We start from the raw sequence: 13922 nt of genomic DNA, 5'->3' as shown, positions 1-13922 counted from the left end.
TGTCCTGATGATTTACATAGGAGTGAGTCGGAGGAAGAGATCCTTCTCCTCTTCGAGGTTGATGTGTTCCCCCCTCCCACAGGAGGAAAAAAATGGCCCTTGGATCTGCTTCACTGTGGATTTTTTCTCCCCATTCCTACTGTCAGTTCTCACTTCCACCTGTGGGTACGGCGAGCCCTCAAGAAACTGCTCCACAACTTGTAGGGGATCTGTGACCCCTGAATGGAGACCCCTACCTCAGGCCCATTCTGTAGAATCATGTCGGGTCTGCAGCTGGGTAAGGAAGAAGTGAGAATTTGCTTCTCAGTGAATAGTTTAGAACCGGATCCATCCATCTTTTAAAACCAGCATGGAAACTATTTGTTAAGGTGAAAATAAATGAATGGAGCAAACATAAAAGTTTGACTCTTGGTTTTGGGGGGGATAGAAAGGATGGTCTTGCGGTTAAAGCACAGGACAGTGAGGCAGGAGAGCTGGGCTCTCCCAGTCATCCTACATGACACTGGGTATGTCTTTACGGACAGATGGGGTCTGGTCCTGTGTTGGTGCAAAAGGGTGTGGGGGCATGTGTGTGATCAAGGACCCTTCCCACCATCACGTGGCCCTGCACTGGGGGCAGCTGTAACATGGCTGCGGCATACAGACTCTATGTGAGGTGAGTACTGCCACTCTCTGCCTAAAAGGGGAAGATTAAAGTACTTTCCTCATCCTCTGCACTTGCCAGAAGAGTGGGCTGGATCCAGGGGAGGAGAAGTCTAGGTTTACTGCAGTGTGCACTGCCCAAAGGCTCCAGGAGGAATTCCTCCTTGAGAGCCTGCTCCCTTGCCATATGCCACTACTGTAAGACTGCACCTTAAGGGTACAATTAAATTCATAATCTCTCTAGGTTTCAGTTTCCTCAGCTACATATTGGGGTTGAGGAGGGATGGTGATGACACTGGAATGGGACTGAAGAAATCTACATTAAATGCCGGGCACTGCTAAAGAACTTAGGCAAGCCAGTGTGTCTGAGTTCCTCATCAGTAAAATGAGGAGAGTGCTCTTGTCCATGACGGGGTATTGGAATTAAAATTCATTACTATGTGAGCTGTTCAGATACAACCAATAAGGGCACCAGCTAGGAATCTAGCCAGAGCGGCAGATCCCCTACCTCAGAGGGGAGTTGTGAGGCTTACAGTAATTCCTTCCTCTTTGTAAAGTGCTTTGAGAGCCTTGGATAGAAGGGGTAAGATACTGTAAGAAAACATTATCTATTAATACAACATATAAGGAACGGCTTCATGTAGATTTCACTGAGTCGAGTCCCACTCTCAGCATTTCAGCACAGCAGCTATGTACCAAAGAGAGACAGCCTGCAATCCTTAAACAAATAGTTCTCACTCAGACAACCATTGCCTTATGATTCTACAGGCCATACTCTGGCTGCTGAGATAGGGGTGGGATCCTAGCGAAGTCAATAGGAGACCTGTGCACACAGCCACAGCTATAACATGCCACCAAGAAAGAGTATTGAAAAATAAAATAATTATAAAATCTCAATGCAGTGACACAGTATGAAGAACAATCTAAAATTGTTTTTAAAACAAGGAGATGAAGATGTTCAATCTAGACCTGTTCTGAGTAATCATACCATACTCAGGAACCTTCTCAATGTATTGAACAGAGTTTAACATAAACCCAACGACATGGGATTCAGTACATCTTTGTAGAGTGATGGCATGCTTGCTTAAAGTACATACCCTTCCCTCGTACTCTCCACAGGTAACAGATGATGGTGTGGACTGGCAAGAGTTGATTCCAGTGGATGGTGTCTTGAGGGGATGTCGTGAGTAGGTGGCAGGAGACCTGGTGATGGTCCATTATGGTTAGCACTGGAACCAGTGTACATGCCTGCGAGGCAAACAAATGTAATTTTGTAAACTAAAATGAGCATCCTGAAGATGGAAGGTCTGTTTCATATCCTATTAGATTAGACGTCTACCACTGAAAAATACCCTCTTTTTATAAAAAACAAAGTTTATCAACTTCTAAAGCGAACAGGAGCTGCTAACAGGGAGTTTTGCAAGGGACTTCTCCAGGTGAAGGAGGAGCACATACAGCATCTGTGGGGTAAGTGGCTGTCTGCAGTGTGTGTGTTTGTGTTTGGGGGTTACTTGTTGTGTGCTGAGCTTGTGTTTGTCAGTCTGTTTGGTTTGTTTGTTTGTTTGAAGGACCGTGTGCTGTAGCTGGCAGTTGGAGGCGGAGCTACCAGGAAGGTTTGAAAGCTAGAAGCCTCTGGTAATTGGCTGAGCCTTAACCAGTGGGCGGGGCATTCACTCAGGCCAGGGCTTTATAAAGCTGTGCACAAGTGACCAGGGAGCTTAGCGAACAGGAGCTGCTAACAGGGAGTTTTGCAAGGGAGTTTGGAAGGGGAGTAAGAAGGGAGTGGGGGTCCCTTGTCGGTCTCATCTGTGACCCATTGGTCCCCTGAACCTAGAAACTGAGCCACATCCAAAACCTTTCTGTTTACAGCAGAGCAGAGCAGACAGGGAGCTGCAGACGGGAATTTGAGAGAGTTTGACAGAGGGAGGCTTACAGTGGTGAGGAGGACCCGCAACACCTGTGGCAGCACTGCTTCTGTCTCCTTCACCTGCGCCTGTAGCCAGACAGAGCACCAAAGCATGGATGCTTTTACCCAGATTCTGGTGTGGGCTTGCAAAGACTGTAATTCGCAATTTCCACTTCCTGATATCCAGGCTGGGGGTGGCATCCAATGTGAAAGGTGCCTACTGGTGGAATCTCTCAGGCAGCAGGTGGGAGAGCTACAGGAGGAGGTGGCCAGGCTGAGGAACATCCATATCCATGAGCAATTCTTGGACAGTATCCATGTGGAGACAGCTGACGTAGCTGTCCCAGTTGACAGGACTACTGACACACCAGTTGAGGAGGAGATGCCTCAGGGTGTATCGGACACACCAGTGGAGGAGGAGGCTCAGGGTGGACACAGCCAGCTGGTTATGTCTGGCAGCAGGCAGTGCTCCACCCCTGCTGCAAACCCTCCTGCTGTGGTAAAAGATAACTGTTATGCTCTTCTTGATACTGGAGAGAAGGAATCACCCCCAACAGTTAAGGAGGGGAAGCCTCGTACCCCTAAGGCTGGGAGGTCTGCTGCCACCACTGATAAGAAACGTAGGGTAGTGGTGGTTGGAGACTCTCTGCTGAGGGGGACGGAGACACCCATCTGTCACCCTGACCGTTCATCCCGGGAGGTATGCTGCCTGCCAGGGGCCCGTATCCGAGATGTTACAGAGGCATTGTCGAGGATTATCTGGCCTTCTGACTACTACCTCATGCTACTCATCCATGTGGGCACAAATGATACTGCGAGGTGTGACACTGAGCAGATCAAGAGTGACTACAGGGCTCTGGGAGTACGGGTTAAGGAGTTTGGAGCGCAGGTGGTATTCTCTTCGATTCTTCCTGTTGAAGGTAGGGGCCCGGGCAGAGACAGATGCATTGTGGAGGTGAATGCCTGGCTGCGAAGATGGTGTCGACAGGAGGGCTTTGGCTTCCTTGACCACGGGTTGCTATTCGAGGAAGGACTGCTAGGCACAGATGGCGTTCACCTTTCGAAGAGGGGAAAGGCCTTATTTGCGCACAGACTGGCTAACCTAGTAAGGAGGGCTTTAAACTAGGTTCAACGGGGACAGGTGAGCAAACCCCACAGGTAAGTGGGGAACAAGACCTGGGAGATGGGTTGGAAACAGGAGGGAGCACGGGCTATAATGGCAGTGAGGAAGGAGGGTCAGGGCAAACCTGGGAGGCAAGATCAAACCAGTATCTTAGATGCCTATATACAAATGCAAGAAGTATGGGTAATAAGCAGGAAGAACTGGAAGTGCTAATAAATAAATACAACTATGACATTGTTGGCATTACTGAAACTTGGTGGGATAATACACACGACTGGAATGTTGGTGTGGATGGGTATAGTTTGCTCAGGAAGGATAGACAGGGGAAAAAGGGAGGAGGTGTTGCCTTATATATTAAAAATGTACACACTTGGACTGAGGTGGAGATGGACATAGGAGACGGAAGTGTTGAGAGTCTCTGGGTTAGGCTAAAAGGGGTAAAAAACATGGGTGATGTCGTGCTGGGAGTCTACTACAGGTCACCTAATCAGATGGAAGAGGTGGATGAGGCTTTTTTCAAACAACTAACAAAATCATCCAAAGCCCAAGATTTGGTGGTGATGGGGGACTTCAACTATCCAGATATATGTTGGGAAAATAACACTGCGGGGCACAGACTCTCCAATAAGTTCCTGGACTGCATTGCAGACAACTTTTTATTTCAGAAAGTTGAAAAAGCTACTAGGGGGGAAGCTGTTCTAGACTTGATTTTAACAAATAGGGAGGAACTTGTTGAGAATTTGAAAGTAGAAGGAAGCTTGGGTGAAAGTGATCATGAAATCATAGAGTTTGCAATTCTAAGGAAGGGTAGAAGGGAGTACAGCAGAATAGAGACAATGGATTTCAGGAAGGCAGATTTTGGTAAGCTCAGAGAGCTGATAGGTAAGGTCCCATGGGAATCAAGACTGAGGGGAAAAACAACTGAGGAGAGTTGGCAGTTTTTCAAAGGAACACTATTAAGGGCCCAAAAGCAAGCTATTCCGATGGTTAGGAAAGATAGAAAATGTGGCAAAAGACCACCTTGGCTTAACCACGAGATCTTGCGTGACCTAAAAAATAAAAAGGCGTCATATAAAAAATGGAAACTAGGTCAGATTACAAAGGATGAATATAGGCAAATAACACAGGAATGCAGAGGCAAGATTAGAAAGGCAAAGGCACAAAATGAGCTCAAACTAGCTATGGGAATAAAGGGAAACAAGAAGACTTTTTATCAATACATTAGAAGCAAGAGGAAGACCAAGGACAGGGTAGGCCCACTGCTCAGTGAGGAGGGGGAAACAGTAACGGGAGACTTGGAAATGGCAGAGATGCTTAATGACTTCTTTGTTTCGGTCTTCACTGAGAAGTCTGAAGGAATGTCTAATATAGTGAATGCTTACGGGAAGAGGGTAGGTTTAGAAGATAAAATAAAAAAAGAGCAAGTAAAAAATCACTTAGAAAAGTTAGATGCCTGCAAGTCACCAGGGCCTGATGAAATGCATCCTAGAATACTCAAGGAGTTAATAGAAGAGGTATCTGAGCCTCTAGTTATTATCTTTGGGAAATCATGGGAGACGGGGGATATTCCAGAAGACTGGAAGGGGGCAAATATAGTGCCCATCTATAAAAAGGGAAATAAAAACAACCCAGGAAACTATAGACCAGTTAGTTTAACTTCTGTGCCAGGGAAGATAATGGAGCAGGTAATTAAAGAAATCATCTGCAAACACTTGGAAGGTGGTAAGGTGATAGGGAGTAGCCAGCATGGATTTGTAAAGAACAAATCGTATCAAACTAATCTGATAGCGTTCTTTGATAGGATAACGAGCCTTGTGGATAAGGGAGAAGCGGTGGATGTGATATACCTAGACTTTAGTAAGGCATTTGATACGGTCTCGCATGATATTCTTATAGATAAACTAGGAAAGTACAATTTAGATGGGGCTACTATAAGGTGGGTGCATAACTGGCTGGATAACCGTACTCAGAGAGTAGTTGTTAATGGCTCCCAATCCTGCTGGAAAGGTATAACAAGTGGGGTTCCGCAGGGGTCTGTTTTGGGACCGGTTCTGTTCAATATTTTCATCAACGATTTAGATGTTGGCATAGAAAGTACGCTTATTAAGTTTGCGGACGATACCAAACTGGGAGGGATTGCAACTGCTTTGGAGGACAGGGTCAAAATACAAAATGATCTGGACAAATTGGAGAAATGGTCTGAGGTAAACAGGATGAAGTTCAATAAAGATAAATGCAAAGTGCTCCACTTAGGAAGGAACAATCAGTTTCACACATACAGAATGGGAAGAGACTGTCTAGGAAGGAGTATGGCAGAAAGAGATCTAGGGGTCATAGTAGACCACAAGCTTAATATGAGTCAACAGTGTGATACTGTTGCAAAAAAAGCAAACGTGATTCTGGGATGCATTAACAGGTGTGTTGTAAACAAGACACGAGAAGTCATTCTTCCGCTTTACTCTGCGCTGGTCAGGCCTCAGCTGGAGTATTGTGTCCAGTTCTGGGCACCGCATTTCAAGAAAGATGTGGAGAAATTGGAGAGGGTCCAGAGAAGAGCAACAAGAATGATTAAAGGTCTTGAGAACATGACCTATGAAGGAAGGCTGAAGGAATTGGGTTTGTTTAGTTTGGAAAAGAGAAGACTGAGAGGGGACATGATAGCAGTTTTCAGGTATCTAAAAGGGTGTCATCAGGAGGAGGCAGAAAACTTGTTCACCTTAGCCTCCAATGATAGAACAAGAAGCAATGGGCTTAAACTGCAGCAAGGGAGATTTAGGTTGGACATTAGGAAAAAGTTTCTAACTGTCAGGGTAGTTAAACACTGGAATAGATTGCCTAGGGAAGTTGTGGAATCTCCATCTCTGGAGATATTTAAGAGTAGGTTAGATAAATGTCTATTAGGGATGGTCTAGACAATATTTGGTCCTGCCATGAGGGCAGGGGACTGGACTCGATGACCTCTCGAGGTCCCTTCCAGTCCTAGAGTCTATGAATCTATAAAGCAGCTCTCAGTATGGAAGTGACCTTGATCTTAATTTGAGAACAACAAAAGCCCTTGATTAAATTTAATACAGCACTTTCATTATTCTTCTAAATCTAAATCTAATCAGTGGTATTTCCTATGACCACTCATTTTAGACTATGTGTGTCTAATAGTCCTTTAGCTAGCACCACTGTACATTCAGAGTAACTCCACTGATGCCCATGGTGTAAACCTGATGCGAGATCACTCTGTCCTAAGTCTCATGTCAAGGCTGGCACGCAAATCACTGATCTACTGTTTGTTTGGGGAAGGGGACAGGGCAGGGGAGATTTTCGTAACTCTGAATGAAGAAATCACCCTGAGATTCCCAGGCAGAGATTACCCTGCATCCTGCCATTATCACATGTGGAAAGAGAGTTTGACTTCCTATGGTAAAGACCTCAGGGCTTGCCACTAAATCTGGCAGAGCCTTTGGGATATGTGAGGCAAAGGCCATCTGTGCAGAGACCACGTACACATACTTCAACTCTGACACCTCAGCAGTGCCCTCCTGGCTCTCTGCCAATGAAGCCAGGCTACCATGGATGCCCTCAGACTGTGGCTTCCTTAGAGTGTATCATGGGAAGATCCCTGTGGGAAAGTTCAGACTTCTGGGATCTGTTTAACTTTTTCATATTTTCATGTAAGGTTCATGGGGCATGAAGTGAGGTCAGCAGTGGCAAGATGCATATTTCCCTGGCCTGCCCTGACTCCAGCCCTTTCCCCATAGACCATGGACTGTGGAAAGCTGGCTTCACAGGGCTGGGGCTAGTTCTGGAGCTGCGGAGACTAGAGAGGTGCTGTCTAGCAGGGCTGGCTTTAGGCCGATTCAGCCGATTCCCTGGAATCGGGCCCCGTGCCTAAGAGGGCCCCGCGCCTTAAGCGCCTTTTAAATTTTTTCTTTTACTTCCCCCGGCTGCAGTCTGCTCTGGGGTCTTCCATGGCCCTGCTCCCCAGAACAAAGCGCCGGCGGGAGCGCGGCTGCCCCACAGCCCTGCTCTCCCAGCTGGAGCCCCGGCTGGAGCGCGGCAAGCCCCGCAGCCCTGCTCTCCTGGCTGGAGCCCCGACCGGAGCGCGGCAAGCCGCCTTGGGGTCCCTGCTGGAGCCCCGACCGGAGCGCGGCAAGCCGCCCCGGCTGGAGCCCCAGCCGGAGCAGGGCAAGCTGCGCTGCAACCCCGCTCTCCCGGCTGGAGCCCCGGCCGAAGTGGGGCAAGCTGCCCCGCAACCCCGGCTGGAGTCCCGGCCAGAGCGTGGCATGCCCCGCAACCCCGGCTGGAGTCCCGGCCAGAGCGTGGCAAGCCCCACGGCCCCGGCTGGAGCCCCGGCCAGAGCGGGGCAAGTTGCCCCGCGGCCCCGGCTGGAGCCCCGGCCAGAGCGGGGCAAGTCGCCCCGCGGCCCCGGCTGGAGCCCCGGCCAGAGCGGGGCAAGTCGCCCCGCGGCCCCGGTTGGAGCCCCGGCCAGAGCGGGGCAAGTCGCCCCGCGGCCCCGGCTGGAGCCCCGGCCAGAGCGGGGCAAGTCGCCCCGCGGCTCCGGCTGGAGCCCCAGCCAGAGCGCAAGACCTACCCTGCAGCCCTGCTCACCCGGCTGGAGCTCTGGGCCCTTTAAATAGCCCCCAAAGCCCTGGGATAGCGGGGGCTCCAGGGGCTATTTAAAGGGCTGGGCCTCCAGCTGCCTCTGCCACCTCGTCCTTTAAATAGCCACTGGAGCCCTCCTCCCCCCATGTATTCTCCAGGGCTCCCGCGGCTATTTAAAAGGTCTGGGGGGGGTAGAAGCAGGGGAGCCCCAGGCCTTTTAAATAACCCCCAGAGCCCTGGGATAGCAGGAGCCTTGGGGGCTATTTAAAGGGTGGGGGCTCCAGCTGCCTTTGCTGCACCCGCTGCCCTGCCCGCACCAGCCCTGCCCCCCCTGCCTGCAGCCAGCTCTGCACCCCATGCCCACAGCCAGCCCCTGCCAAACCCCCTGCCCTGTCTCCAGCCAACCCCTGCCACACAACTCTGTGGCCCTGCTCAAAGCCAGCCAGCCCCACACCCAGCCCTGCCTGCACCAGCCCTGCACACCCTGTCCGCCCTGCCCACATCCAGTCCCGCACCTCCTGCCCTGTCTCCAGCCAATCCCTGCTGCACCCCGCCTGAAGCCAGCCAGTTCCACACTCCTCTGTTTCCAGCCCTCTCACCCCCCTGCCTGAAGCCAGCCCACCCCACACCCCCGTCTCCAGCCAGCCCTGCACCCCTTGCCCTGCCTGCAGCTAGACCCTACCTCCAGTCAGCCCCTGCCCTGCCTCCAACCAGCCTCATGTCCACTGCTGCCCTGCAGTTCCCAGGGCAGTAACCCTGCACACCTGCTTCAATGAAGGGGGCAGGGAGCAGCTGGGACCCACACATGTGCACACCCGCAGGGAGTGGCAGGGACCCACACATGTGAAATGGCGGTCATTAATAATTAATCAACAGCATATATGATGCAATGTTGTCATAAACAGATAGCTAAGGGTTAATGTCTCTTTCACCTGAAGCACCTGACCAGAGGACCAATCAGGAAACCGGATTTTTTCAACTTTCGGTGGAGGGATTTGAGTGTCTAAGGTCTTTGTTTTCTGGCTGCCTGCCTTCTCTGAGCTTTGGAGAAGTAGCTCTACTTTCTAGTCTTCTGTTTCTAAGTGTAAGGACAAAGAGATCAGATAGTAAGTTCTATGGTTTCTTTTCTTTGGTATTTGCATGAATATAAGTGCTGGAGTGCTTTGATTTGTATTCTTTTGGAATAAGGCTGTTTATTCAATATTCTTTTAAGCAATTGCCCTGTGTTGTATCATCTATACAGAGAGAACATTTGTACTTATTTTTCTTTCTTTTTATATAAAGCTTTCTTTTAAGACCTGTTGGAGTTTTTCTTTACTTCAGGGAAATTGAGTCTGTACTCACCAGGGAATTGGTAGGAGGAAGGAATCGGGGAGATTTGTGTGTTGGATTGCTAGCCTGACTTTGCATTCCCTCTGGGGGAATAGGAAAGTACTTTTTGTTTCCAGGATTGGGAACAGAGAGGGAGATTCACTCTGTTTGAATTCACAGAGCTTGTGTCTGTGTATCTCTCCAGGAGCACCTGGAGGGGGGAAGGGAAAAAGGATTATTTCCCTTTGTTGTGAGACTCAAGGGATTTGGGTCTTGGGGTCCCCAGGGAAGGTTTTTCAGAGGGACCAGAGTGCCCCAAAACACTCTAATTTTTTGGGTGGTGGCAGCAGGTACCAGGTCCAAGCTGGTAACTAAGCTTGGAGGTTTTCATGCTAACCCCCATATTTTGGACGCTAAGGTCCAAATCTGGGACTAAGGTTATTACATGAGTAGCAGCGGTGGGATATAGACAGAATCCAGAAGCCAGTAGGAATATTATATTTTTCTTTTCTCTGCTAAGGGCTTTTTAGCAGAGAGAAACAGTTTGGTTTTAAAAGGGAACCAGAGAGAAATTTTTTTTTTTCTGCTCTCTCTGGCAGTTTGTGGCTTGCATGTTAAGCAGAAGTCGTTAAGGACTATTAACAGTCTTTTGTCACACAATAGCACTCCCATTGAGAGTCATACCAGCACTATATGAATGCAAATAAAGTGGTTTTTCAGGTTTACTTGACATTGAAGATTAGCTAAAGGCACTGTTGCTAGGCAGACTTCAGGAGGCAACAGAGAACCTGCAGTTCAGAAGATAAACACCGGAGGGCACCCCAACACAAGAAAACAGGAACCATGTCTACCAAGACAAAAATGGAGGCTGAGGAACAAATGAAAGAAGCTGAACACAGGCGAGAGATGGAAAAACACAAACAGCAACTGGAAATAAAACAAAAAGAGATGGAGATGAAAGAAAGAGAAGAACAGATCAAAGAGGCAGCCTACCAAAGAGAACAGGCAGCCTACCAAAGAGAACAGGCAGCCAAAGAGGCAGCCAAGGAGGCAGCACACAAAAGAAAACTAGAAGAAGAAGAGGTGGCCCACCGCCGAGAAATGGAAAAACAACAAAAAGAGAATGAAGAGAAGGAAAAACAGAGAAAACATGAACTGGAGTTGGCAAAAGCTGGGCTGCCTGTGCCAGCCAACCCTAACAACCCGGCGCCAAATATTGCTCCACAGCACAGGAAATTTCCCACCTACAAGGCAGGTGATGACACCGAGGCCTTCTTGGAAAATTTTGAAAGAGCCTGTCTTGGGTACAGCATTCCCGAAGACCAGTACATGGTAGAATTGAGGTCACAGCTCAGTGGACCTTTAGCAGAGGTGGCAGCTGAAATGCCTAAGCACCAAATGAATGACTATAAACTTTTCCTAACCAAGGCCAGATACAGGATGGGGATAACCCCAGATCATGCCCGTCGGCGTTTCAGAAACCAAAAGTGGAAACCAGAGGAGTCATTTCCCAAACACGCCTACTGCATTGCAAAAAACTATGAGGCCTGGCTAACAGGAAACAACATTCAAACCTTGGAAGAACTGAACCTCCTCATACAAATGGAGCAGTTCTTGGATGGTGTTCCTGAAGACATCACACGGTACATACAAGATGGAAACCCCAAGAATATCGCTGAGGCGGGGGAGATTGGAGCCAAATGGATGGAACTGGCAGAAAGCAAGAAAGCTACTGTCAAGGGGAACGATTACCCCAGGGGGCACACAGACCATAAACCCTACAACCGAGGACAGCCAAAGACCCCACATACCACCCAAGTAAAGCCACAGATACCCTACCCTTCAACCTCACCAGTCTCCAGTAACTCACCTCGGCCCAGTGACCCATCAGATGGAAGATGCTTTAAGTGTAATGAACTGGGACATATCAAGGCCAAGTGTCCCAAGAACACCATGCGAGTGCAATTCATTACACCACCATCACACCAAAGATCCCCAGGCCCGGATGCCTCTCAAATACCCTTGGAGCGAAGGGAAAATTTGAGAGTGGGCGGAAAGAAGGTTACTGCGTGGAGAGACACGGGGGCACAAGTGTCAGCTATCCACCAATCCTTCGTTGACCCCAAATTCATCAACCCAAAGGCCAAAGTTACAATTTACCCCTTCATGTCACAAGCTGTAGACTTGCCTACAGCTCAACTGCCTGTCCAGTACAAAGGCTGGTCAGGAATGTGGACTTTTGCAGTCTATGACAATTATCCTATCCCCATGCTACTGGGGGAAGACTTGGCCAACCAGGTGAGGCGGGCCAAGAGAGTGGGAATGGTTACACGTAGCCAAACCAGGCAAGCTTCCAGACCCATTCCTGTTCCTGAACCGTCCACAGAGGCCCCGTCTGTGTTACCAGAAACCCAGACAGAGGTAGTGGACCCGGATTCCATGCCTACCACTGAAACAGCCACAGCATCTCCAGTCCCAGGCCCGGAACTGGAACAGCAACCAGCACCAGCAAGTGCAACTACATCTTCAAACTCAACGCCAGAGGGCGCCAGCGAGCCAAAACTGGCAGAAGCACAAGACAGCCATACCCAAAAGGCTCAGCCAGAGCCTGAAATACCCTCAGGTGCACCAGCGGAGAGCGGTACACCAGCAACGGAAACAACCCCATCACCTACATCGCTTCCAGAGGGACCAAGCCCAAGTCCACAGTCTGAGGAAGAACTGGTGACCCCAGCCTCAAGGGAACAGTTCCAGGCTGAGCAGGAAGCGGATGACAACCTTCAGAAAGCTTGGGCGGCGGCACGGAGCACCCCACCGCCTCTCAGCTCTTCTAATCGATCCCGGTTTGTTATAGACCAAGGACTTTTATACAAGGAAATTCTTTCTGGTGGACACCGGGAAGAATGGCAGCCGCAAAAACAGTTGGTGGTTCCAACTAAGTACCGGGGGAAGCTCTTAAGCTTAGCCCATGATCATCCCAGTGGCCATGCTGGGGTGAACAGAACCAAGGACCGGTTGGGGAAGTCCTTCCACTGGGAGGGGATGGGCAAGGACGTTGCCAAGTATGTCCGGTCTTGTGAGGTATGCCAAAGAGTGGGAAAGCCTCAAGACCAGGTCAAGGCCCCTCTCCAGCCACTCCCCATAATTGAGGTCCCACTTCAGCGAGTAGCTGTGGATATTCTGGGCCCTTTCCCAAAAAAGACGCCCAGAGGAAAGCAGTACGTACTGACTTTAGTGGACTTTGCTACCCGATGGCCAGAAGCAGTCGCTCTAGGCAACACCAGGGCTAACACTGTGTGCCTGGCCCTAACAGACATCTTTGCCAGAGTAGGTTGGCCCTGCGACATCCTTACAGATTCAGGGTCTAATTTCCTGGCAGGGACCATGGAAAAACTGTGGGAAACTCATGGGGTGAATCCCTTGGTTGCCACCCCGTACCACCATCAAACCAATGGCCTGGTTGAAAGGTTCAATGGAACTTTGGGGGCCATGATACGTAAATTCATCAATGAATTCTCCAATAATTGGGACCTAGTGTTGCAGCAGTTGCTGTTTGCCTACAGGGCTGTACCACATCCCAGTTTAGGGTTTTCACCATTTGAACTTGTGTATGGTCACGAGGTTAAGGGGCCATTACAGTTGGTGAAGCAGCAATGGGAGGGGTTTACGCCTTCTCCAGGAACTAACATTCTGGACTTTGTAAGCAACCTACAAAGCACCCTCCGACACTCTTTAGCCCTTGCTAGAGAGAACCTAAAGGATGCTCAAGAAGAGCAAAAGGCCTGGTATGACAGACATGCCAGAGAACGTTCCTTCAAGGTAGGAGACCAGGTTATGGTCTTGAAGGCGCAACAGGCCCATAAGATGGAAGCATCATGGGAAGGGCCATTCACGGTCCAAGAGCGCCTGGGAGCTGTAAACTACCTCATAGCATTTCCCAATTCCTCACTAAAGCCTAAAGTGTACCATGTTAATTCTCTCAAGCCTTTCTATTCCAGAGACTTACAGGTTTGTCAGTTTACAGTCCAGGGAGAGGATGCTGAGTGGCCTGACGGTGTCTACTACGACGGGAAAAAAGACGGTGGCGTGGAAGAGGTGAACCTCTCAACCACCCTGGAACGTCTGCAGCGGCAACAAATCAAGGAGCTGTGCACTAGCTTCGCCCCATTGTTCTCAGCCACCCCAGGACGGACTGAACGGGCATACCACTCCATTGATACAGGTAATGCTCACCCAATCAGAACCCCACCCTACCGAGTGTCTCCTCATGCCCAAGCTGCTATAGAACGGGAGATCCAGAACATGCTACAGATGGGTATAATCCGCCCATCTTCCAGTGCATGG

The 13922-nt window shown here is 49.5% G+C and overlaps 1 protein-coding gene across 2 annotated transcripts in view; it reads right to left on the bottom strand.

Annotated features, from left to right (window-relative positions):
• The window catches only part of GLIS1 (GLIS family zinc finger 1), a 287616-nt gene that overhangs the window by 32490 nt on the left and 241204 nt on the right, over window positions 1-13922 (bottom strand). For both annotated transcript variants that reach the window (XM_050962313.1, XM_050962311.1), the window contains exon 7: window positions 1740-1890. In XM_050962313.1, the coding sequence (XP_050818270.1) occupies window positions 1740-1890 (151 nt within the window). The remainder of the gene's footprint in view (window positions 1-1739; window positions 1891-13922) is intronic.

Source organism: Gopherus flavomarginatus, chromosome 7 (assembly GCF_025201925.1).
Source record: "Gopherus flavomarginatus isolate rGopFla2 chromosome 7, rGopFla2.mat.asm, whole genome shotgun sequence".
Classification (NCBI taxonomy): domain Eukaryota; kingdom Metazoa; phylum Chordata; order Testudines; family Testudinidae; genus Gopherus; species Gopherus flavomarginatus.
Note: the sequence above shows the minus strand (reverse complement) of the source record. Positions and strands in the feature narration are given on the sequence as shown.